The sequence below is a fragment of the Zingiber officinale genome, chromosome 2B (genome assembly GCF_018446385.1).
Source record: "Zingiber officinale cultivar Zhangliang chromosome 2B, Zo_v1.1, whole genome shotgun sequence".
Taxonomy (NCBI): domain Eukaryota; kingdom Viridiplantae; phylum Streptophyta; class Magnoliopsida; order Zingiberales; family Zingiberaceae; genus Zingiber; species Zingiber officinale.
Window position 1 is genome coordinate 9343179 of NC_055989.1, and position 26722 is coordinate 9369900.

A 26722-nucleotide genomic window follows, 5' to 3' on the forward strand; every position below is an offset into this window, starting at 1 on the left:
GGACCAGAGGCCTTGTTTATTTATTGGTTAGATAGATTAGATCTCATCTATTTAACAGGTAAGATCCCGTCTATCCAACCAATAAATAAGCAGGGGATCAGGATTGATCCATAGGTCTCGGACCAAAGGATCCCTTCTTACAGATTTGATATAAACTTTCAATTAGGGCTATAAACAAATCGAGTCGAGCTGAGCTTTGGGGTGTTCAAATTTATTTGATAAGGTAATCAATCCGAGCCGAGCTTAAAATGAACCAAGCTTTTGAAATGAATGTTCAAGCTTAACTTGGTTTATTTTTTATGAGCTTGAGCTTGTTTGAAGCTTGACTTGAGGTTGGTTCGTTTAGATATTATCAAGCTCTCAATTCAAGCTTGGTGCGAACTTGGTTCGAGCTTGGTTCGTTTAGATGTTATCAAATTCTCAATTCAAACTTGTTTGATTGTTTGAAACTTTTAATTATTTGATTGGTTATTGAGTTTGATAATTTAAATTTATTTATTTATTTTATTTTATTATTTATTTAGTATAATGAAAAGAATTTTATTAATGAATATGGTTCATGAACGTTGTTCACGAACATTATTTACGAACGTTAACGAGCTGAACACATATATGTTCAACTTTGTCTATTTAGCTTAACGAGATATTCAAATTTATTTGTTTAATTAATTTTATGTATATTTAACGAATATAAATAAGCTCTTACCAAATAGAATATTAAATTTATTCACGAACGCTTGATTCATTTACGATCCTATTTTTAATCATAAAATTATAATAAATAAATAAATAAACATCCATAGCTACCTGAATATACTAGTCAAATATACCAACTATCATACCTACCTGAATGTACTAGCCAAATATACCAACTATCACATGTTGGGGGCATTAATTCGATAATCTATGTAACTAAATGCTTACAAATCTGCCGAGATAAACAGTAATGTAATATTAATTTTATGCCAAGTATTAATTATTATTCCTGGTTTTTTTAAGCAAAATAATTAATGTAAAAAAAACAAGATACAGGAGACAGGGGACAGGGAAATCAGGAGAAAAGACGCGTCTGTGTGGGGCACGACTTGAGAGTCGTGAAGTGGTGGAGCGGATGCCGTTAACGACTACCTGTGGCAGTTACTACTCACCCGCGTCTGTGTTTGATTTTAGTTTTTTAATCCTCTAAGTTTCATGTATTTACGGTCTTCATGTTTTGGCTCGTGTGGCCTGCAATTTGTGCACATGAAAAGTGGCTAAATCGGAAATAAGGTGAAATGTAAGGAGCAAGGAGTAAACTTTTTATGCGCATAAAACGACCAGGGGTAGAGAAAACGTTCAAAAAGGGTCGTCAAGAAGAGTTTCTTCTTCTTCTTCTTCTTCTTCTTGGAGTGTTCGCATCTTGATCGAATCCCTCTTGCGCCAATCAGGTATGCTTATTGTTTCCATCTTTGGTGTTGCTTCTCGGATTCGTCTTTCGATTTGATTGGCGATGTTCGCAATGATTCGGTGCTCATTCCTCGTTCCGATCGGTATACAAAAAGTCGGAAGCATCACGAGCGAGATTTGGTTGCCCCTAGTTTGATCTGTGAATTGATCTTCTTTTGCACTGGAAAATCGTATAACAAAGTTCGATTTTTGGTGAAGGAAAAGTTTAAAGATGGAATTTTTTTCCCCTTTTATCTCTCGCCCTGTGATCTATGAGTTCTTCTCGATCGATTTTGTTTATCAAATTTAATTTAATTTTTTTTTTTTAGGGTTTCCAGTGGAGCAGAGAAGAGGTGGGCGGAGATGGAGCAGTTCCTGAAGGTGGGGGAGTTGATCGGCAGCCTCAAGTCTCTGATGGTGTTCCAGGACGAGATACAGGTCAACCGCCGGCAGTGCGGGTTGCTGGTCGACGCCTTCGATCTCGCGTTCGCCAGCGTCGCCGAGGAGCTCCGGACCCACTTCCGCTTCGCGGAGAAGCCAGCGGCCAAGTGGCGAGCTCTGGAGCACCCCCTCAAGGAGCTCCACCGCGTGTTGTGCGAGGGCGAGCAATACGTTCGGTGGTGCCTGGAGCCCGGCGACTGGTGGAACAAAGCCATCTCGCGCCACCGCAACACCGACTGCGTCGAGTTCCACCTCCACAACCTGCTCTGGTGCGTCCCAGTCGTGCTCGAGGCCATCGAGAACGCCGCCGAGAGCGCCGACCACGACGACCTCCACAAGAAGAAGCTCATCTTCTCCAAAAAGTACGAGAGGGAGTGGATGGATCCCAATCTCTTCCAGCAGAAGCTGGGGAAGTCATACTTGACCTCGCAAGATTTCTGCAGCAGACTGGACTCCGCTTGGAAAGAGGACTCATGGATCCTCTCAGAAACCATAGCCGAGAGGAGGCTTTCCACCACGAACCCTCTCACAAAACAGGAGAACAAGCTCGCCGAGCTCCTGGTTGGTCCCAGAGGCCACCTGCACCCCAGCTCAGTCCTGATTGGTTCGCCTGACTACCAAGTCCGGCGAAGATTTGAGGCCGGGAGCAACCACAAGGAGGTGCAGTGGATGGGCGAGAGCTATGTGGTGAAGCATGCTATTTGTGATGTTGATTCACTGATGAATGAGATCTCCATCCTATCATCAATCGCCCACCCAAATGTGATGCAGTACCTCTACTCGTTCGCCGACGAAGAAAGGACAGAGTGCTTCATGGTGATGGAGCTCATGAACAAGGATCTCTCCAGTCACATAAGGGAGGCATCTTCCTCAAGGAGAAAGGTGCCCTTTCCTCTGCTGGTTGCAGTGGATACAATGCTTCAGATTGCGAGAGGAATGGAATACCTCCACTCGAAGAAGATCTACCATGGCGACTTGAATCCTCTCAACATCTTGGTGAAAACTAGGAACCCTTCCGCAGAGGGATTTTTGCATGTGAAGATCACTGGTTTTGGTCTCTCACCAGCCAAGAAATCCAAGGCCATGGCAAATCCATGCATCTGGCATTCGCCTGAGGTTCTAACACAGCAGCAGTCCGGCAATGGCTTGAATTTGACAGATAAGGCCGATGTCTATAGCTTTGGGATGATATGCTTTGAGCTTTTGACAGGAAAAATTCCTTTTGAGGACAACCACCTTCAAGGTGATAAGATGAGCAAGAATATCAGGGCTGGTGAGAGGCCATTGTTTCCATCTCAATGCCCAAAGTACCTCATAAACTTGACAAGGAGATGTTGGCACTCTGATCCGGCACACCGACCAAGCTTCGCTTCAATATGTAGAGTGCTTCGCTACATCAAACGGTTCTTGGTTATGCATCCAGATCAAAGCCTTCCAGACATGCCTGCACCTTCTGTGGATTATTTTGACATGGAGAGTAGCCTTTCTAAAATAGTCTCAAACTGGGCAAGGAGAGATGATCCCCGGGTCTGGGAAGTTCCTTTTCAGATGTATGCTTATCGAGTTCTAGAAAGGGAGAAGACCGGTGCCAATATGAAGGACCGGACATCTGAATCCGGAAGTGAGGGGGCATCCATTTGTGGAGATGAGAATGTATTCAATGGCATTCTAGATGACACACTCTCAAATTCTACTGATTCAGTCAAATTGTCCCTAGAGAGCACCCCAGATAGGAACAAGAAAACACCAACAAAATTACTCAATGGAAAAGCAAATATGCAACCATTAGGTAACATCTACACTCTATTGTGCTATGGTTTCCATGCATGCTAATTCATAATAACACAAAACAAAAACATGGAATTTGAACATTAACTCTTGACTTATTTAAAAGACAGTATGAGCAACACAGAAATTCTAAACCCTCATGTCATACTGTTGTTCTTTTCCACAGGTCAGAACCAAAAAACAGGAGCTTTCCTATCGCCGCGAGGATCATGTGGTCAAAGTGTAAAGAGGAATTCTGAAAGACAATTCCAACCAGTAGTAATGAGCTCAGGAAGGCGGCGGACACCCTCAGATCATCCCTCTGAAACGGAATTAGTATGAGATTTAAACACTGTTATAATCAAGAATTGTTTTTTTCCCTAGAACGTCAAGCACAAGATAGCAAGAGTCATATTCTAAACCGTCCAGTACTGCATAGCTACAATTCTATCTTGCAGCCTTAGCTTCTTAGTTCAAAAAATTGCATATGCTGAGGTTGTTAATAGACTCAGCATATGTTGAGGTTGTTAATATACAGCTGAGTGTTCGAAAGGTTGGCGCTTAGTCAAATGAACACGCAATGTCTTTTCCAACTGGTAATAGAGAATTATGAAACACTCAAATATGAAAAGAAAATAATGAATGTTTTCAGCTACTTTGTTTACAGTACTACATTTTGGGTAGTCATCAGCTATTAGGAAGAAACAAGCTGCCAAATTGGAATTTCATTGCTGTTTAATCTCTTACTTCTCTAGTTAATATCCTTGTAACCAATGTATGTGTGCAGATCTATAACTAACCCTAGCTGCTCGATTGCAACAAAACTAGTTAGGAACAAGGTTAGGATTATGGTAGATAACCAGGGAATGCACAAGTTCGTAGCAGAATATCTAGGACAACAAATAAAAGTCTGAACATTTTTGTACAGCAAAATAAGTTCAAGCACTACTCGACTGCTATCACAAGCATTACGCCGAGCAAGAGCTAGATGTCGGTTGTTCCACTTGGGCAAATTTTGTCCCAACCGGTCTGACATTCGGCACACGTAAGTTGTGCTTGCACACGAGTCAATTTGATTTAGTACAATCCGAATCCTAGATTTGCACCCCCTACACACCCACTCATGAGAGAGCCTCCCCCTCTGCATTTCTTCACATTATTAATACATGTGAATCAATATAAACCAACTAAAATACCTTGAAACTTCCAATGTGGGACTAAAGTCTCATTCACAATGCAGTCTCTTTCCTCTGCCACCTCTTCTCCATTCACATCACATATATCGAACAATATTCGCATAAAAACACTTCCTGTAAGCATATTAGATTCATCAAAAATACATGCATTAGACTCATTTCTCATCGCTTCAATTCAACTTAAAACACAATAAAAGCAACAACTCTCACATAGCAATTCCTTGTGTTACCATCTTTACTGAGATTGAAACCCAATTTCACTTTGTAAGAAGATCAATCTAACCAAAAAACTGTTTGTTAATTTAATAAGTATTAGAAAGACTTCCAATTCAACCATGCACCAATTTTCAGAATTATTAGAACAAACTCCCTGAAAAGAAAAATATTATATCATAAATATGCAAATTGATATGTGCACAAAAGGTTGATCAATAACTAGCGACCATGATGGTTGATTATCCAATTGAAAATGCACAGGATATTTTAAAAGTTTCATAGTTAAGGTCCACAAATACCTACTTCAGTTACATATATATTTCCCTGCAAAAAGATACTACATATACATGTAAATTACTCAGAAAAGTTCTGGGTGGCTTTCAAAGTCTTCATGAGGCAAGAGACATCAATCTACTTGGTAGCAACCAAGTGTGTGTGGCCTAGACAATGAAATATATGATATGATGTTTTAAGAAAGCCTGTGAATTAGGTGATGAGTACTATCACTAAATGAATTCTGTTCTTGCCTTAAACTGTCGACCGGTGAGCCACTGGTAAGCTGTCACTTGTATTGACAAAGTCGTCGTATGCTGAGGAGAGGGGGGTCAATCACTAGGAGAGTCTCCGAAGTCTGCAAGGAAGAGAGAGAGAAGAAGAGGGTTAGAATGGAGACCGAGGTGCCTCGGCTCGTCCACTCTAATGCTCAAGTTAGTTTCTAAGGCGGAAATGGAGAAAATGAACAGTCTTAAGAAGTAGAATGGTTGTGTGCGTATATATGTCAACGTACATGTGCGCACGAGAGCGGGCTCCTTTTTATAAACGATTGAAGTGACATTCTCTCTTTATTAATTGGATGTCATTGTAAAGAAAATGTTGCATCAATGTATCTTTGCCGTATCAAGAAGTCACATCACTCATATCCTATATCTATATAATTATACTTCCCTACCTGCCCTAACAACCCACATGTTGTACCCATTATGGCGCTGGCCACATAACATGGAACCCATTGGACGTTAGGGGCCTGATCCATTAAGAGGGATTTGTAAGGGATCGGTGGGCCGGCTTGAAGGGGGGTTGGATAGACGGCACCCCCAAATGATCGCTTCTCCTACGATGTTAGCTTGCGCAGCGGAAATACAAAACAAACAAGCTAAACTAAAGACAAGAATAAGAAAGAGCAAACAAACCAACACACGTCGATTTACGTGGTTCGGAGATAAAGCTCCTACTCCACGGCTGTCCGTAAGGTGGACGATCCCTCAATCCGTCGGTGGATTAATCCCCGGAAACTCCGGCTAGCACAATCCTCCTTGTCGGTGGAGAAACCTCACCACAACTCGATCAAGAGCACTTGGATTGCTAGGGCACTAGTTGACTACTAATTAGAGGTTACCCACCACTAATTTCGTCAACTCAAACCAAGCTCCCAAGCTTTGGTTTTATAGGCCACGGGTTGGAAAACCCCGCCTACCAGTCGACAGGCCTCTGTGGAAATTCGACCGTTACATCCCAACGGCTCGATTCCACACTTTCTGTTCGCTGCCAGTCGACTGGGTCAGTCGACTGAACCAGTCGACTGCCAAAACATGCAGTCGACTGCTACAGTACTGCTACAGTAGCGCTACAGTACTGCTACAGTAACGCTACAGTACTGCTACAGTAAAACCCTAAAAACTAGGATTTTACTCCGAGTACAATCTCTCGTGCACTCGTACCCTCACCCTTATGACTCACTTGATTCTTCCTTTGCAGCTTTGACCTTTTGCCTTCAAGCCTACTTCCTTTGGCTCTCGTCCCTCGGATGCATTCAAGCCCGCGGCTCGTCCCCAATGCCATCCTTCGCGTATGCCTCGAAGTCGCTTCCCTTGGCTCTTGTCCTCGCTGTCTTGTCCACGGTCCCTCGGATGCTCCATCCTTCACTGGACCCGAAGCCATCAACCTGAGTCACATGTGTATCCTGCAAACCTGCACAACTCAAATACACATATCAAATACAAGGGTGAACCTAACTTAAACCCTTTGTCCAAACACCAAAACACATGGTCCCGTGGACCATCGGGATTGCTCCAACAATCTCCCCCTTTTTGGTGTTTGGCAATACGTTTAAGTTAGGGAAAACAAATAGCAAATAAACATGCTAATACAATGGACTTACGATGCCAAGGCTACACACTTGGACTTACTCCGCCGAATGGACTTACGTTGCCAAGGCTACACACTTGGCAACCGCCGAAACAATGCACAGGGCTTTTTAAGAACCTATCCCAAGGCTCCCCCTACACCTAAGCTCCCATTGAGCTAGGATTTTCCACATAAGGCTTTTGAAGGACCTATCCCAAGGCTCCCTTTACCTAAGCTCTCCATTGAGCTAGGATTTTACAACGGCTTTTTAAGAACCTATCCCAAGGCTCCCCTACACAAAGGTACTTTCGGTTTTCCTAACTAAACCTTACTTCTCCCCTTTGCCTAACATCCAAAAAGTTCTCCAACAATATCCCAATTATTGAAAACTTGTCATCCAAATGACCCTAAACTCATGTATGTATCACCCATGGATCCCATACATCTATATGAGATGACATGGTCAAAATCAGTGTCGAAAAACACTTTCAGACTGGTATCAGTCGACTGCAAGAAGTACCAGTCGACTGCCCCCTTCGACAGAAGCATTCTGTAGTCGAAATTTACTGTTACCAGTCGACTGGTATAGGCACCAGTCGACTGGTATCGACAAAATCAGCTTTCAGAGAAATTCTGTGCTCAAAAACCCCAAATTTTGTGGAGAGGTCTATTATATCAATATCTACTTGGGAAAAATATATATAAAAATATATCTATCACCAATCCCAAGATTGACACAAAACACAAAACTAGCTAAAAGTTCAATTGAACCTTGACCTAAAGTCCTAGTTTTGGCTTCCTTTTGATGTATTTGCCCATACCAACCCACAATGCATCCCTAGCATTGGTTTATATGGCATCTATACATCCAAAACCAATTATCATGCTATATGACCCCAAATGTCATATTTCTTGCATGAAACACAATCCATGTGTGCCAAATCCCTAGGTTTGAGACTCAAATCCGTCTCTAAACCATTTGGCACACTCCATGGCTCCTCTAGACCCCTAAGTAGAACCCACCTGAGATCCATTGGCCATGGGTCCCAAATTGACTCTTTGAGCTCCCCCTAGAGCTCTTAACCTTAGCCACCTCCTTAGGTGACTCATCTATTGTGGCTAAACCACAATGATGTCCCTTAGAAGATCTCCTTATCTTCTTGACCTTGGACACATCATCCTTGCCATAATCATATGCAACCCTAGCATATTTCTTTTCATTGGCCTTGGACGACACTCCCTTGCCCTTATCATGTGCTACCTTAGCACATGGTCTCCTTTTGACCTTGGAGACACTAGATCGGTATCCCAAACCCGATCTATCATTGTTGGGTTTTTGACTCCCCAACATCATACTTAATCCCTTAGATCCAATAGTGAATCTCTTAAGGAATTTCTCTAAACCATCAAGCTTTGCCTTCAAAGCTTGATTCTCCCTTTCTAGGTTCCTAAACCTAGAGTCAACATGTCCACCTTGGACATTCCTAGACCTACCCTTTCTAGGCATATGTCTCCCCTTCTTGGGATTAATGCCTTGGTTCTCCATTACCTTCTTCTCCTTAGGTAATGAGAATTTAACGTGTCTAGGTCTATCATGTATAGGTCTCCTAGGGTTATGATCTACATTTACCCTATTTCTATCATGATATTTAAAACCAAAATTTTGCATGGGCATATAATGATTAACATTATTTTTCTTAGCATGCATGGAGGAGTTTAAATTTGACTTCAAATTTAAATTAGGGTTTACCTTACCCTTTACCTTTGGAGCTCCCCCTTGACATGAGCCTCCATTCTTCCTCCACTTCTTCTCCCACATCTTCAAATGCGCCAACTTCTTGAGCTCTTTCTTCTTTGGGCATTTGGTGTGGTAGTGCCCTATTTCACCACAAGTGAAGCATCTAATGTGCTTCTTCTCCTTCTTCTTCTTGGCACCATCATTTCTACAACCCACATTAGTATTCAATTCAACTTGAATGGGTTTAGAATTTACCTTTTTCTTACCCATAGGGCATCTACTCTTGTAGTGTCCTTTCTCATGGCAAGCGAAGCAAATGATATGGTCCTTTGACTTGACTTCGGTGGAGATGCTCACTAGGTTGACTTCTTCCAAGATTTCTTCTTCTTCTTCTTCACTTGTCTTGGATTCTTCTTCAACCTTTGAGGATGTAGATGCTATATCTTCCTCATTCACACTTGTGGATGGCCTTTCTTCATCCTCCTTCTCCTTGGATGTGACCGGATTCACTTCCTCTTCCTCTTTTGATGTTGAATTGGTCTCCACATCCAAATGGTCCTTCTTCTCCTCTTGAACCACTTCATCTTTCTTCTCCTCCTCGGATGTTGAACATTTCTCAACTTCTTGTTGATCTTCCTCTACTTGAGCTTCTACATCCGTTTCTTCGGATTTTTCTTTTTCTTCTTCTTCTTGTGTAGGCATGAGTTCTTCCCATTGAACCTTCTTTATTTTGCTCCACAACTCGTGGGCGTTCTTATACTCACCTACACCATTTATCACATTAGACGGCAATATATCTATTAAGATTGATATTACCTTTGAGTTTGCCTCCGATCGTGAGGTTTGCTCTTCCGTCCAATGTCGTGGTCGGAGTCTTTTTCCCTTCTTGTCTCTTGGGACTTCAAATGGGTCCTTGATAATCATCATGATGTCCCAATCCGTATTGAAGAAGATCTCCATCTTCATCATCCAATACGTGATGTCCCCAAGGCTTCCTCCTTCAAATTTTGGCGGTTCAATCAAGCCGATCATCTTTGCTTCCTTGGCGATTAGTCCAATGGAGAGCGGCCTCGCTCTGATACCACTTGTAAGGGATCGGTGGGCCGGCTTGAAGGGGGGTTGGATAGACGGCACCCCCAAATGATCGCTTCTCCTACGATGTTAGCTTGCGCAGCGGAAATACAAAACAAACAAGCTAAACTAAAGACAAGAATAAGAAAGAGCAAACAAACCAACACACGTCGATTTACGTGGTTCGGAGATAAAGCTCCTACTCCACGGCTGTCCGTAAGGTGGACGATCCCTCAATCCGTCGGTGGATTAATCCCCGGAAACTCCGGCTAGCACAATCCTCCTTGTCGGTGGAGAAACCTCACCACAACTCGATCAAGAGCACTTGGATTGCTAGGGCACTAGTTGACTACTAATTAGAGGTTACCCACCACTAATTTCGTCAACTCAAACCAAGCTCCCAAGCTTTGGTTTTATAGGCCACGGGTTGGAAAACCCCGCCTACCAGTCGACTGCTAAAACATGCAGTCGACTGCCCTCTGTGGAAATTCGACCGTTACATCCCAACGGCTCGATTCCACACTTTCTGTTCGCTGCCAGTCGACTGCCCCAGTCGACTGCTACAGTACTGCTACAGTACTGCTACAGTAACGCTACAGTACTGCTACAGTAAAACCCTAAAAACTAGGATTTTACTCCGAGTACAATCTCTCGTGCACTCGTACCCTCACCCTTATGACTCACTTGATTCTTCCTTTGCAGCTTTGACCTTTTGCCTTCAAGCCTACTTCCTTTGGCTCTCGTCCCTCGGATGCATTCAAGCCCGCGGCTCGTCCCCAATGCCATCCTTCGCGTATGCCTCGAAGTCGCTTCCCTTGGCTCTTGTCCTCGCTGTCTTGTCCACGGTCCCTCGGATGCTCCATCCTTCACTGGACCCGAAGCCATCAACCTGAGTCACATGTGTATCCTGCAAACCTGCACAACTCAAATACACATATCAAATACAAGGGTGAACCTAACTTAAACCCTTTGTCCAAACACCAAAACACATGGTCCCGTGGACCATCGGGATTGCTCCAACAGGATTAAGTTGGGTCGACAAAACTTAGCAGCTGAGCCCTTGGGGTTGGATGAACTGACCGGAGGGATTGAGGAGTGGAGCTGATTGATAGGAGCACTGACTTGAAGGGAGCTGAGCCCTTGGGGTTGGATGAACCCACCGGAGGAATTGAGGAGTGGAGTTGACTGAGTGGAGTCGGATGAACCGATTGAAGGAATTGAGGAGTAGAGTTGACTGAGCAGAGCATTGAGTGGGTGGGGGGGGGGGGGAGCTGAGTCCTTGGGTCGACTGGAGAAATTAAGGAGTGGAGCTGACTGAGCGGGGCACTGAGTCATGAGAGTTGAACCCTTGGAGTCGAATGAACCTACCAGAGTGGAGTTGACTGAGTTGAGCACTGAGTCAGGGGGAGCTGATCCCCTGAGGTATGGTGAAATTCTAAACACTTAGTGTTGGAGTATCATCTTTGATGTAAATAGATAGGCTGAGTGGGACACGTCGATCGCCAGATCATCGGAGTTGAATGGAGTTGTCTAGGATATCCTTATCAGACTTGCCAAACTTCTTATCTCGGGTAACTCGGCTGGGAGCGATCAGGTTGACTATCTGGACAAACCCCTATCTCGACAAAAATATTGACCTCCTTGGCCTTCGTGGAGGCCTCTGATACTCTCTATATCACAAGTAGTCCCTCGAGTCTAGTCGAAGGAGGTCAAAGTCTGATTGATTAGATAGTAGTATGATTTGATTGACCCACCGACTCAGTTTCTAGGGATGATGTGTCAAAGAAACCTTACCGTTGCATAGTCACGTGCTCGAAAATCCGCAAGTAAAGCGCCATAAATGTTGGTGATACACATGATGGCGTATCTAGATGATGATTAGCCTGTCATGTCCATTATTAATGCTAACCTGTATGAAGTTGGCACGTGGCACTGTCATGTCGAGGTTATAAATTCGAGAAGACTATTGAGATTTCGTCAATTCAGTCGCTGGATCGAACAGTTCTACTAATTAGCCCACCTTTTTTATTGTGGGATCAAACAACTGATATTCGATGGTGTGTCTCCTTTTCGAGTACGATATCAGACGACTGATATTCAAGGGTGTATGGTTTATTAGGGTACTGATAGTTAGAATGTGAATGCATTCGTCTTCACGTTCTTGCAACAGTTGACTTCCGACGATCCTCAGTGATTGCACATATTCTGTTGGTGTGATTAGTTTCTTCATTATTCTTACATCTTCTTCTTCCTCGCGTCCTAACTTTCTTTGCATCCTATCCTTCGTCCCTCTCAGCTTCTCATTTATCCCTCGACCTCCTTGCCCATGGCTACTCAGGTCCCCACCGTTTGGTACACCTCTATAGGGTCAGATATCAATGGGGGAGACCTAGATCAAATTAGGTTGCATTTTGAAATCCAACTAACCATTGGATAGTAATCCTGAGCGCCATTGACTACCTGCCTGCCTACCCGCCTACTGGGCTTGTTACCTTTTATAATGACCAACTTTAGGCGACCTCCGATTCCCTATTTCAAGATTTTTCATGGAGATTTTCAAATACTTCACATTCCCCTTCAACAATTAACTCCCAACTCCTTTCGTTTGCTTTGCGGAGTGGTCATCATATTTTACTTGTATTGAGTCCATTTACACCCTAAGTTTTCTATTATTTCTTCTACTCGAAGAAGATGGATGTCAGAGTCTTCTTCTTCCAAGCCCGTCCTTAGTGTTGCTTCGTGGATGAAATGTTGACCTCTCACAAGGGATGAAAATCTCATTTTGTGTTCATCCGACCTCTTGTTCTCTTCACATAGCTAATCGAGTCACAAATGGAATTGCCCAAGGTGCCAAGTCTGAGTGGCTATTAGTCGGAACCCACCTATCTAGCAGCAACTAATGGTTTGTTCGATCTGAAGTTCAACATTTAGTTTCTACTTGAGGAGGGCTTTCTCTTTCGCTTTGGTCTGAGCCTGATTGAATTCGGGTTATGATTTCCTTTGGTTAGTATTTTTTTTCGTTGTTTTATATGATAGCTAATTGAAGTTTTTTCCTTTTTTCATGTATCTCGAACAATGTGGAAGGCTTCTATGAACAAGACTTTGAAGATGAGCAATGCCGAACGGGAAGAGCATGGCACTCATCTAATTAGCTCGTCGGGTGATGCAGTGATTAGGTATCTTTAGAGGAGTCGGAAGAGCCTCTGAGGATTGTAGGTACCCTGAGGTAGTTTTGATATGGTCAACCAAGTTAAGTTAGGTCCTGTGTGTGTTTGATACCTTGTGTCTAAGTGTGCAAGAACTTAGGAGCACAGGAACTCAAGTGAAAGACTTAACTAGCGAGAAGGATGACACAGGAGAGAGTCGATGAGCTCAGTGCGTTCGAGGGATGAGGTGCTGCAGAAGAGTGCACTGACGGATGAGAAGGAGGCGCGTGACATTTTCGAGAGACGAGAAGTCGAAGCGGAAGCTTGCTCGAGGAGAAGGCCGGAAAATGTGTTCGGATGAGCCTTATTTTGGATAGTCAAAATCACCCAAGCGAATGAAGTTGGAATGGAGGAGAATTTGGATAGTCAACTTGATGTTGACTATTTGGACACCTGGATCAAGTCCAGGTGCCCGAATAGTCTGGGGGCTCGAACTGGTCCGGTCGCTCGGACCCTTGGGGCAGCCTAGGGACGCATGCCTCCAACGGGCCGTATCAGTACGGTTCGAGCGCCCGGACCAAGATAAAATTATCCATTGCGAGCCATTGTGAACCGTTACAACATGGATAAAGTTTTATCCACACCCAAGCGCCCTAAGCCCTTCTAGGCGCCCGGAGCTGTCACGTCAACAAACGATCATATCTGACCAATAAGCTATAAATAGAGCCTTGGTCTCAGTAGTAGAGAATACCACTTGTACACAAATTCATTTTCTTTTTTGTTCTACTATGATTGTGAGCTGTCAAAGCTATAAGTGGCTACTGTTGGAGCAATCCCAATGGTCCGCGGGACCATGTGTTTTGGTGTTTGGGCAAAGGGTTTAAGTTAGGTTCACCCTTGTATTTGATATGTGTATTTGAGTTGTGCAGGTTTGCAGGATACACATATGACTCAGGTTGATGGCTTCGGGTCCGGTGAAGGATGGAGCATCCGAGGGACCGTGGACAAGGCAGCGAGGACAAGGGCCGAGGGAAGCGACTTCGAGGCATACGCGAAGGATGGCATTGGGTACGAGCCGCGGGCTTGAATGCATCCGAGGGACGAGAGCCAAAGGAAGTAGGCTTGAAGGCAAAAGGTCAAAGCTGCAAAGGAAGAATCAAGTGAGTCATAAGGGTGAGGGTACGAGTGCACGAGAGATTGTACTCGGAGTAAAATCCTAGTTTTAGGGTTTCTTGTGGCGATCAGCGCCTCTTGTAGTAGTCTTGTAGCACTCTTGTAGCGATCTTATGTGATCATTGCATGTTTTAGCAGTCGTGTGCGATCGGGCGATCGGTGGCATCGAGCGAATGTGTGGAATCGAGCCGTTGGGATGTAGCGGTCGAATTTCCACAGGGCGACTGGTTGTTTTAGCAGTCGACTGGTAGGGGGTTTTCAACCGTGGCCTATAAAACCAAAGCTTGGGAGCTTGGTTTGAGTTGACGAAATAAAGGTGGTTAATCTCTATTAGTAGTCTACTTGTGCCCTAGCGTCAAAAGAGTTCTTGTGAGGGTTGTGGTGAGGTTTCTCCACCCACAAGGAGCTACGTGAGCTAGCCGGAGTTTGCCGGGGAGTAATCCACCGAAGGATCGGGATCGTCCACCTCAAGGACAAGCCGTGGAGTAGGAGCCCTAATCTCCGAACCACGTTAAACGAACGTGTCATTGGTTTGCTTGTTCTTTCCTTGTCTTTAGATTAGCTTTAGTATTCGTATTTGTATTCTTTGTATTCCGCTGTGCTAACGAATACGTAGGAAGCAACGATTTGGGGGCGCCGTCTATCCAACCCCCCTTCAAGCCGGCCGTCCGATCCCCAACAGCTACTCCGTTCGAAGGAGAATTCTAGTGAGTTTTTCATAGTCTTGGATTAGCAATCCTCTGATTGCAAACCAAGTAAATTCTGCGCCACTTTCTTTCATCAATTAGTTTATTATTTTTTTTATACAAGTGTTTGTCTAACTTAGTTCAAAAGTTCGAGAAAAGTCTGTTTGTATTTTCAGGGTAATTCACCCTCGCTCTTGCCACTCGCACCAAAAGGGACCTAAAAGGATATCTCATAAAAGACATCGACCACAAGAGTGTTGGGTCACTTTGGAGCTAGAAGGGGAGGGGTGAATAGCTTCTCGCGCTTCAATGATGATGATTTGCAGTGAATTAGACTCGAAGCAAGCTCTCAATGCTAACACAATGATTTACTTGGTATCCACCTCAAGAAGATGTGACTAATCCAAGGATTCACGCGGTGCACAACACAAACTCCTTCTCGGAACAACCGGAGGTGGAGAAAACTCGTACAAGACTCTCACAAGCATACAACTTAAAATAAGAAGTAAATACACAATAAAACAAATGAAAACCTTCTTGCTTGATCTCTTGTAGCTTGTAGATGCCTCTGGACCAGTTGGAAAGTGCAGCAACACTTATCTTTTAAGGCTCTAGGTCAGGCGAACAGTAGCGTAGAAGATGGAGTCAAGAGCTGCAGTTTGAACCTCGCCGTCGCCTTTATATCAGCGTGATCTAGGGCTCCTAATCGATTGCCACGTCAGATCCCTGCGATCCTAGCTGTCCCAAACCTGCATCCTTCGCAATGGTCATATCCCAATCAATCGACCAATCGATTGGGTGTAACTGGATCGATCAGCTGATCGATCCAGAAGCTTTCTGTGCTTTCACAGAAAGCCCCAGAATTGATTGACCAATTGATTCCGGCTTTTCCTCGCGTCATTGTGAGAAATCGAGCCCCAATTGATCGATCAATTGGACTAGCCCAATCGATCGGTTGATCGATTGGAGAGCACACTACTCTTCTGCGCGAATAACTTCCATTTCATCGGTTGATCGATTGGGCTCTGGTTCAATCGATCGACTGATCGATTGACCAACCATAACTTGACTAACTCAAGTCTAGGGTCCCAAACCTAACATCTGGTCAATCATGACCTGTTGGGACTTGTCTATGCCTAGCATCTGGTCAACCTTGACCTGCTGGGACTTCGTCACCAAGTGTCTGGTTAATCTTAACCCACTTGGACTTAGTGTCTGATCCTCTATGCCCCACTTGGACTTCCAAACACCAGGTGTCTGGTCACCCTAGATCCACCTAGATTTCCACGTGTCTGGCTTCACCTATCAGGACTTCCTCACTGCCTAGCTTCACTCACTAGGGCTTTCTTATTCCCTAACTTCACTCACTAGGACTTTCAAATTGTCTGACTTCACTCACCAGGACTTTTCCACCACCTAGCTTCACTCATTAGGATTTTCCTTCTGCCTGTCTTCACTCACAAAAACTTTCCAATTGCCTAACCTCCAATTAGGGCTTCCCAGTCAAATATTCAGTCAACCTTGACCTACTTGACTCTTCTTCACATTGAACTGGTCAACCTTGATCAATCTCCCCAAATGGACAATTGCTCCTGCGACCAATCTCCATACATTGTCAACACAATCTTTATATATCGTCAAACATCGAAACTCATACATTACGACTCAAGCTTAAGCCAAATCAAGTTTAGTCAACCTGGTCAACCTTGACCTAGGGAAATTGCACCAATAATCTCCCTCTTTTTGATGTTTGACAATACATTTAAGTTAGGTTAATCCCATAGCCTCAATTTTTTTTCATGCAAAAGCATGAATGAGGGTTTTCTTCATTCTCTCCCTTTTCTAGAGGGCAAACTCCCCATTTGGGTAATGAAGGTCTAACTTAAACCCTACATTCTTCCCCTTTGTCACACATAAAAAACTCTCCCCCTGAAGAGTTATCCATACATGTTCACAACCTCACATGTTGTTCACAACATTACAATAAAGGTCTCATACCCCTTATTGTCTCCATTGCTCACCCTTGAGTATTAACCCACTTCACAATTCTTATCCTAGAGCATTCACACTTCACAATGAAGATATCCAATCTTCCATTGTTTTCTAATACTCAACTTTGAGTATTTACTATAACAAAAGTTTTACAACCTTCCATGGTTTCAAAAATTATTTTCATGCCTTTAAGGAGTAACTCCCCCTCAAAACATGCTTTAAATTTCTATCATTGCACCAACAATGACTTGGAATTCCTAAAACTTTATGAAACCTAAAATTTAAAGTTTTGAGGTCTAAAATCCAATAATAAAACTTAACCTCATCCTAAACTTCAACTTAGTCTTCTTTAACCAATCCAATCTTATTTTCACCAAGAAAACTACTCTTAAATATTCAAAAAAGAATTTCATAGGGTTTAGGATGGTTAATATGACTAAAAATGACTTAATGGGCTTAAATCATACCCTTTCAGCCAAAATCAGCCTTTCAATCGATCCATTGATCAATTTTGCGAGCTTCTGTTCACGGAAATACCCTTGAATCGATTACCTGATCGATTCAGGCAGGGTTAATCGATCGACTGATCGATTCTGTGAGTTTCTACTTATGAGAAAACCCAGTTCAATCGATCAGCTGATCGATCGAACTCTCCCAATCGATCAAATTGAGTTTTTGATTTCCTAAAATCAAATTTCAGCTAAAATTCAGAAATGTCCCAATAATTTTAAAAAATTCTAAAAATTATGAATATTCTTGTAGACATTATTTAAGATATATACTATCAAGGAAAAATAATTTTCTAAGAAAATAATTTCTATTTTCAAAGATTGACACAAACTTAGAAACTCTTGAAAACTTCAATGTTTTGCACTAGTTTGTGTCAAACTTTTCAATGATGATTACTATCACAAGATAGTCTTCACCAAGGTTTCCAAAAATATTTTGAAATGATTTTCAAAACCAATTTCCAACCATATTTTTTGAGCTAAATGCACATGACTTGTACATTAGCTTTCCCAATGATTGGATACCACATAACTATGTGTTTTGATGAAGCTAAAACTCAAATGGATGCACTAAATCAACATCTTGAGTCTTGTTCATCATCCTAACATCTCACTTGTATCTAATATGCACTAAAATATAAACAAATTACCTTATAGTCTTTGTGAGATGTAGACTGTGATTTTGCTCCAAACTAAGGAATCATGTATATGTATCTAGGCATGACAAACTTGATCATCCACCTAGGATGCCACTTGTTGATAAATTCCTTTACCACACTTGTTGGTAAATTCCATTATCCTTAATTACAATGAAATTTTAAAATAATGCATGATGACTTATAACATACATCAAAATGAATAATTTTTGAAAGAAAAATATACTATAGCTACATGATGTATGTATGACATGATATTTTTGTTATATTTTTTATAATAAAATGAATGCAAAATATGATGTCATGACATATGATGGGGAAACAATCATGGTAATTTAGCATAAATAAATATACCTAGATTATCTATCTAAGTATCTCTAGATCTTTGCTAACTTAAACTTAATCCTTGACTACCCTTATCTTCCTAAGAAAATTTCAAAATTCCAACTTGACATTTCTTGACTCTTTCCTATTTGTGTCAAATTAAATTAAGTTCAATTTCTCAAAGTTTGACACATTTTACTCTTTCAAGGAGCAATCATTTAATCTTTTTCATTTTCAAGGTGTAACAATACTTTGAAAATGACTTCCAAGTATCAACTTTTTCAAGGTTAGGTTAATTACACTTCCAATTAAGGTTGACACTCTCTAAACTCATTTAGGCTGTAGAGAATATACTCCTAGGAACAAAATCTATTGGTTCTCCTTGAGTGTTCTAGGTATTCACTAGGAATAACCTCCATAGTTACCTTCCTAATGATCTTCTTAAGCTTCTTAGAAGCCTTGGTCATGCTCCTCTCCTCTAGGTCAACTCTAGGGATAGCTTCCCTTGTGACCTTCTTATATGACTTTCTTAGGCTTCTTAGAAGCCTTAGTCACGTTGGTCTTCTCAAGGTTAGTTCTAAGGACGACCTCCCTTGTAACCTTGGCTTGACTCCTACATCTAGGGTTAGTTCCATAACTATATAGAACTCTATGATAAGAAGACACATCCTTCTTGGCTTTAGGTTTGTATCCCAAACCTCTATGGCCATAGGGTGACTCTTGCATTCCTAAACCTAGGTGGTGCTCATTTTACCTCTTTAAGATATTTTTCATTCTTTTTAGGATCTTTTCCAATTTATCAAGCCATGATATTAAGGCTTCGTTTTCTATCCTTAAATCCTTAGATTTTGATTTTTCATTAGGTCCTTGAGCATTTCTATTTCTAGACTTATATCTAAAATTCATATAATTTTTGCCTAGATTGTTATTTACCTTCCTAACCTTAGGTGAGGTGGTCCTGACATGAAAAGCTATATATTTTTCTTTAATCCTATCATGTCTTCTATTTTCATGATAAATAGCATTGAAATGATATAAATTATTTCTAGCATGCTTTTTATTATTACTTAAAGGAGTTGGTTCAATAAACGATACCTTAGGTTTGCTCTTAAGAGCTCTCCCTTGACGTGTGCTTCCTCCTTTGACTTTGGCCAGATTCTTCCCTTTTGGACATTGACTCTGGTAATGTCTATTTTGTTTACACAAGAAACACACAATGTGCTCCTTGCTCTTGTGTAGCATGGGGCCGACTTCCTTGGGTTTCTCCTTGCCCTTTGATGCCACTTGACCATTCTTTTTGGCCAATTTAAGATACTTACTCTTATAGTGCCCTTTTTCCCTACACTTGAAACAAATGATATGATCTTTTTCCCTACAAGGACACTTACACTTATAGGGGTGGCACTTTCTCCATTTGATTTGGATAAAGAGACTTCTTCTTGATCCGACATTGATGTTCCACGCTCCCCATCAATCCTTGAGGTGGAGGCTACTCCATCTTCATCCTCTTGTACATGAAACAAAGAGTATGCTCTCTCTTTGCCTTTTTCATTGCACTCCTTTGAGGATAAAACTTTTTGGACTTCTTCCTATGTTTAGCACCTCTCAACCTCGGAGTCCTCTTCTTGTTGATCTAATGAGTTGTCCTCTTTGGATTTTTCTTGACTTGGTATAGTGAAGGGTTCTTTATGAATCTTCGCCAACTTACTCCAAAGCTCCTTAGCATCTTTGTAGTCCCCTATATTTCTCAAAAGGTTAGGTAATAAATTGACCAATAGCTTGGTCACTTTGTCATTGACTTCACATCTTTGAACTTGCTCCTTACTCCATTTATTCTTCTTGATGATTTTACCTTTGCTATCCTTTAGAGTTTTAAAACCTTCCATTAGAGTAAATCATTGCTCTATCTCTATCATGAAGAAGTTTTTGATTCTTGATTTTCAAGAATCGAAGCTTGTTATTGTGAATGGTGGAGGTACCCTTGTGTCGAATCCTAGTCCATCTCGGAATTCCATCTCGAATCCTTGTTATTGAGTCTTTGATGAAGTCTTTGACTTAATGAAATTTGGGCTTCAACTTCTTTTTCCTCTAGCTCGTTGCCCTTCTGGCGATGAGTCTAGTAAAGAGTGGTCTCACTCTGATACCACTTATTGGGTCATTTCGGAGCTAGAGGTGGGGGGGGGGGGTGAATAGCTTCTCGCGCTTCGATGATGATTTTCAGCGGAATAGACTCGAAGCAAGATCCCAATGCTAACACAAGGATTTACTTGGTATCCACCTCAAGAATAGGTGACTAATCTAAGGATCCACACGGTGCACACTCTCCACTATAAACACAAACTCCTTCTCAGAACAACCGGAGGTGGAGAAACCTCGTATAAGACTCTCACAAGCATACAATTTAAAACAAGAAGTAAATGTTGGATCGATACTCACGTGAGAGGGGGGGGTGAATCACGTGGTTTTCAAAAACTTGTTTTATCATTTGAAAAAAAAACACGAGTATGCGTAGTGGAAAATACGTATGAAGTCGAAAGTAAAATGACACAGAAAAACACAAGCGATTTACTTGGTTCAAAGCCTTCGATGACTCCTACTCTAAGGCCCAGGTCCCGTGGATCTATCTATGGGTAATCCACTAAAACCCTCTTCTGGTACCTCCGGAAGAGGAAATTGAGTACAGAAAGACGGAACAAGTGCAACACACTGCACTTGTTATTTTACAGTAATTAAGTACAGGTAAATAATTTCGTTACCAATACTTTTGATGTAAATGAGCTTGTGTGTCGATCTACTGGCCGTGATCTAAAATCTTCAGAGCAGTAGTCAGGTACAGTAGCTTCACAGCAGAGTCATAGCAGGAGCTCGGAGCAGTCAGAAAGCCTTTTTGGATGCGTAGAAGTCGTATGAATGTTGCGTTTGAAGCTTTGGGCGAGCATTCTTATAAAGGGATTGGAGGGCGCCTTCCATAACCATTGAAGGCGCCCCTAACCCAAGAAGTCTGATCCCAATCATCCCGGCTCTTATTCGTGATGAGGTCCAAATTTAATCCTGTGGAAGGCGCATTCCAAAGCGTTTGAAGGCGCCTTTGAGGGCGCCTTCCATCAACCTTGAAGGCACCTTCGGGTTACTGTTCATCTGAAAGTTGTTTTCTCTTTTGTCCTACAAAAAGATGTTAATCCAAAACTAAAATATCTACCCTGCAAAACAAAGTTAACACAATTATAATAATGAGTAGTAATTAGTTCCTGTCCTCTCAGGACCTGGAACCAGTTTGCCAGATATCCAATCAGCCCGTCGACCTATCTGGACTTCCTGCCAGATATCCAGTCAGCCCGTCGACCTATCTGGACTTCCTGCCAGATATCTGGTCAACCCGTCGACTTATCTGGAGTTCGTCAGACTGTTAACTCCTGTACACTAGGTGAAATGGTTAGACAATAAAACACCTAATTTAACTCACTTGTTATTTATCAAAATCTGAGTTAAACCGTTAGTGCAAACTACACTAACAATCTTCCCCTTTTTGATGCAATGACAATCTGGGTTAAGTTAGGAAAAGTATGCAAAATAAGTACAGAAAATGATTTTTAAGAGATAGTTTGTTTAATTCTCTTGATCATTTTAGGGTTAAGTTATTCTTATTTTATTTTCTTTTATTTTCTAACTTAAACCCTAACCATCCTCCTTTGGCATTGATTAAAAAACATGAGTAGATAAAGGAGTCAAGTAAAGCAGTTAGTGAAAGTAATAAACTTTGGCAAAAAACTTTCAAGATCACTAGGGGAAAGAGATAAAGAATTTTTAACTCTTTCAAATACAAATTATTTGAAAAACTATATTGGTAATACATAGTTTGCTCAGTGAAAGAACATTTTACAAAGTAGGCTCAGTGTTAAAACATTTTTCAAAAATTTGAAGTTTGATACTAGGTCTTAAAAGTTAACTTTTACGAAAGTGTTAAAGTTTAGATAACTTTTAAGAAAATTTCAAGATAATTTTCAAATATGTTATCTTTTCAAAAAATAGTGTAATAGTGGTTTGGAAAATACTTTGCAAAATAAGCTTTGAAAAATTTCAGAATAAGGAAATTCAAAGTATAATGATCCGGTGGTCAAGGCAGGGGACCCCATTGCAAGAGGTCAGCGCCACGTGGAGATCAAAGGGCCGGGGCGTCCACTGGAGGAGAATGAGCCGACCGGACTCAGAAGAAAAGGATAGACCGATCGGCTAACCGAGGAGCATCCAACAGTAAAAGGTGCCCTGACAGGGGTCGGGGTTCCGACGCTCAGTTGAAATAATGTCTAAGGGCCGAGCGGAAGGCACTCGCCCGGAAGTCTCCCCAGCATATCAATGCAAGCGACAGGCGAGACGTGAGGGGCATGCCGCCCGGCCGGCGCAGGGGATGAGGGCCGTCCGGACGACGGTCTCCGTCCAGCGGTCCGGACGTACGTCCCGGCTGGCGGTGAGTAAAGGGGGACAGGAACATCTTCTGACAGCCGTCAAGTCCTATGGCTAGGCCATACTCCAAGTCTGACAACGAGGTGTTCTGTTGTCCCATCGAAGACGTGATTGGACTGTAGCAATATGGCGTCAGGTAAGCTTTCTGACAGACACATACCGAAGTATGGGCTTCGGACATGTATGTGCCTCGGTGGACGCACAGGAACCCTTCCACCGTTCTATATAACGAGCCTCATACTTCGCCGAAGGTACGCATGGAACACCTTTGGAGCTACTTTTTCCACCACTTGCTTACCTGACTTGAGCGTCGGAGGGTCGCCGCCGGGAACCCCTTCCCGGCCCGACTTCTGTGCAGATTCGCCGGAGCTTCGTGCCTCCAGTCGAAGATCCACGTCAGCAGTCGGAGAGCGCCCCGTGCCCAGCGTCCGTTGATTCAGCAGTCGGACATGATCATATAATTTAAAAATATTTTCAAAATTTCTAAGAATTATTTTCATCTATAGTTTTAAAAGGTTTGGCAAGAAAAAACTATCCAAAACCTTTCCAAGGTATCAGAGATTTTAGCAAGCTAAAGATTATTTTTAAAATTTTTAAGGTAACTTTGAGGTTTAAAGTTTTAAAGTTTCATAAAGTTTTGAAGGAATGTAAAACCTTAAGATTTTTAAAATAAGAAGTTTGAACATAGTTTTAAGTTCAAAAATAGAGTTTGAAATTATTTTTCAAATATCCTCCCCTTGGACATGATATTATTTGGAAAATATAAACATCTAGAAACTATCCTTACATGCCTAACCGGTAGTTACTAACAAACTATCAAAAGATAGTAGTGTTTACTTGGTTAGTCGAGTTAAGTAATTTTATCCAGTTAGCGTTTGATTAAAATGAATTACTTAACCTGATCACTGTTCTGTTTGGTATTTTACGCTTAAACTTGTGTTAATGCACTAATATAAGCATCTTAAGTCCAGGCAAAGAGCCTAGGCATCTCATACCATTCTAAGTTTTGGAATACACAATCAAGGGAGTCCTAGTGTGTTTGTGAGATGCTCAAGTCCTAAGTCTATAGGAACATGCTTTCTATGGATCTGATCTAGACTAAGGCTAAAATTAATTTTGAAAATATAAGAAGTTAGGAATTTTAAGAAAATAAAATTAAAGAGTTTCCTTAGAAGTTTTAAAACTTTTTTTAATGAAAACACAAAATATAGTGGTCCTATTCTATAGAACACATTCTTAGTTGTCATTGTAGGTTGCTAAATTCATTTTCAAGGAATAATCTGGTGAAAATATCAGCTAAATTTGACTTGGACTCAATATATATGAGATCAATGTCTCTTTTGGAGACATGATCTCTAATAAAGTGATGTTTTATTTCAATATGTTTGGTTCTTGAATAAAGCATTGATTTTTTGGTTAAGTTGATTGAACTGATATTATCAATATAGATTTTTACGTTTTTATATTATAAGTTAAAGTCTTTTAATGTGTGCATCATTCATAATAGTTGTGCTACACACTTACCCATTGCTATATACTCAGCTTCAGTAGTAGATAACGCAACACAGTGTTGTTTTCTACTAAACTAGCTGACAGGTGATGAACCAAGTAATTGACATCCACCACTTGTACTTTTACGATCTAGTTTACAACAGACATAATTAGAGTCTGAGTAGCCTACTAGTTCAAAACTAGGTGTCCTAGGATACCAGATTCCTACATTTGACATTCCTTTTAAACACCTAAATTTTTTTTTATATTAGTTAAGTGAGATTATTTAGCACATGTTTGATATCTAACACACATACTAACTGCAAACAAGATGTCAGGTTGACTTGCAGTTAAGTATACAAGACTGCCTATAGCACTCCTATAGTGTTTTAGGTCTATGAGTTTTCCATTTGGGTTACTATCTAAGTTTGTTTTAGTTGCCATTGGAGTTTTTATTTCTTTGGTATTTCCCATTCTAAATTTTTTAAGTAATTCCTTAATGTATTTTTGTTGATAAACATAATTTCCTTCATTAGTTTGTTTGATCTGTAATCCTAAAAAGTAAGTTAGTTTACCTACTAGGCTCATTTCAAACTCTTGTTCCATTAAGGTTATGGACTCTTGTAAGAATTCTGAGTTGGTTGAACCAAAGATTATGTCATCAACATATATTTGGGCTATAAAGATATCTTATTTAACTGATTTTATAAACAGAGTTGGGTCAATTTGGCCTTGATTGAACCATTTGGAAATTAAGTAAGAAGTCAACCTTTCATACCAGGCCCTAGCTGCTTGTTTAAGACCATATAGGGCTTTTTTTTTAAGTTTAAAGATATGGTCAGGATGATCTATACCTTTAAACCTAGGTGGTTGACCTATATAAACCTTTTCTTTTATTAACCCATTTAGAAATGCAGATTTAACATCCATTTGATAAAGCTTAAATCATTTATGGGCTGCATAGCTCAGTAGCATTCTAATAGACTTAAGTCTGACCACTGGAGTATATGTTTCATCATAGTTAAGTCCCTCTACTTGACTAAACCCTTTAGCTACTAGTCTATCCTTATTTCTAACAATTTCTCCATTTTCACTTAGTTTATTTCTAAATACCCATTTTATTTCTATTATCTTTTTTATTTTCAGGTAGTGGTACTAAGCTCCTAACATTATTTCTCTCAAATTGGGTCAGTTCTTCTTGTATGGCTATGATCCAGTCTGGGTCGAGTAGAGACTCTTCTATTGTTTTGGGTTTGATTTTAGAAATTAGAGAAATTTGACTTAGGTTTTTGAAGGCTGATCTAGTTTGGACTCTTTGGTCTTAGTCACCAATTATTTGTTCAAGTGGATGGTTTGGGTTAACCCTTATTATTCTACTAGGTTCATTTTCTTGTGGTTGATGGTCTTCTTCATATTCTTGACTTAGACTTTCACTTGCTTTTCTTGACTTGTACTACCTCTTATAAAGTTAATTGGTTAAATCTGAGTTGGTTCTAAGTTTAAGGTGGATTCTTCAAACTTTACATTTGTGGTTTCTTCAATTCTTAGTGTAACTTTATTGTATACTCTGTAACCTCTATTGTTTAATGAGTAGCCTAAAAAAATTCTATCTTTTACTTTTGAGGTAAATTTTTCTAAGTATTCTCTAGTGTTTAGTATGTAGGCTGGGTATCCAAATACTTTAAAGTATTTAATATTACGTTGTTTATTATAATAGAGTTCAAAAGAAATTTTATTATATGTTTTATTTATTGTGGTTCTGTTTTGTATATAGTAGGTTGTACTAATAGCTTCTGCTCAAAAATATTTTGGTAGTTTATACTCATTTAGCATTGTCATAGAGGCTTCAAGAAGAGTTCTATTCTTTCTTTCTACTATTCCATTATGTTGGGGTGTTTTTGGGCATGAAAATTCACGATGATAGCCATTTTCAAGGTAGAATTGATTAAAGTTATAATTTTTAAATTCACCTCCGTTATCACTTCTGATTCTTTTGATTTTTTGATCTTTCTCATTTTTAGTTTATTTGCAGAATTTACTGAATACTTCAAAAGTTTCATCTTTATTTTTTAGGAATTTTAGCCAAGTAAATCTTGAGTAATCATTTATTGTTACTAGGAAATAGAGACTCCCATTTATGGATTTGATTCCATGAGAGTCAAATAGGTCCAAGTGCAATAATTCTAGTATTGAGTTAGTTTGAGTTTGATTAGTTGACTTGTGGGTTGATTTGGTTTGCTTTCCTTATTGACAAACATTACAGATTATTGCATCTAAGTTGGGTAATTTTGGTGAGTCTCTAACTA

At 40.9% G+C, this 26722-nt stretch overlaps 1 protein-coding gene across 1 annotated transcript; it reads left to right on the top strand.

Annotated features, from left to right (window-relative positions):
* The first annotated feature begins 1288 nt into the window (after positions 1-1288).
* Positions 1289-4305, top strand: LOC122045252 (probable serine/threonine-protein kinase KCC4). Its single transcript, XM_042605389.1, has 3 exons — positions 1289-1427; positions 1755-3655; positions 3821-4305. The coding sequence occupies exons 2-3, from the start codon at positions 1789-1791 to the stop codon at positions 3973-3975; spliced, it is 2022 nt and encodes a 673-aa protein (XP_042461323.1). The 5' UTR covers positions 1289-1427; positions 1755-1788; the 3' UTR covers positions 3976-4305.
* Positions 4306-26722: the final 22417 nt, after the last annotated feature.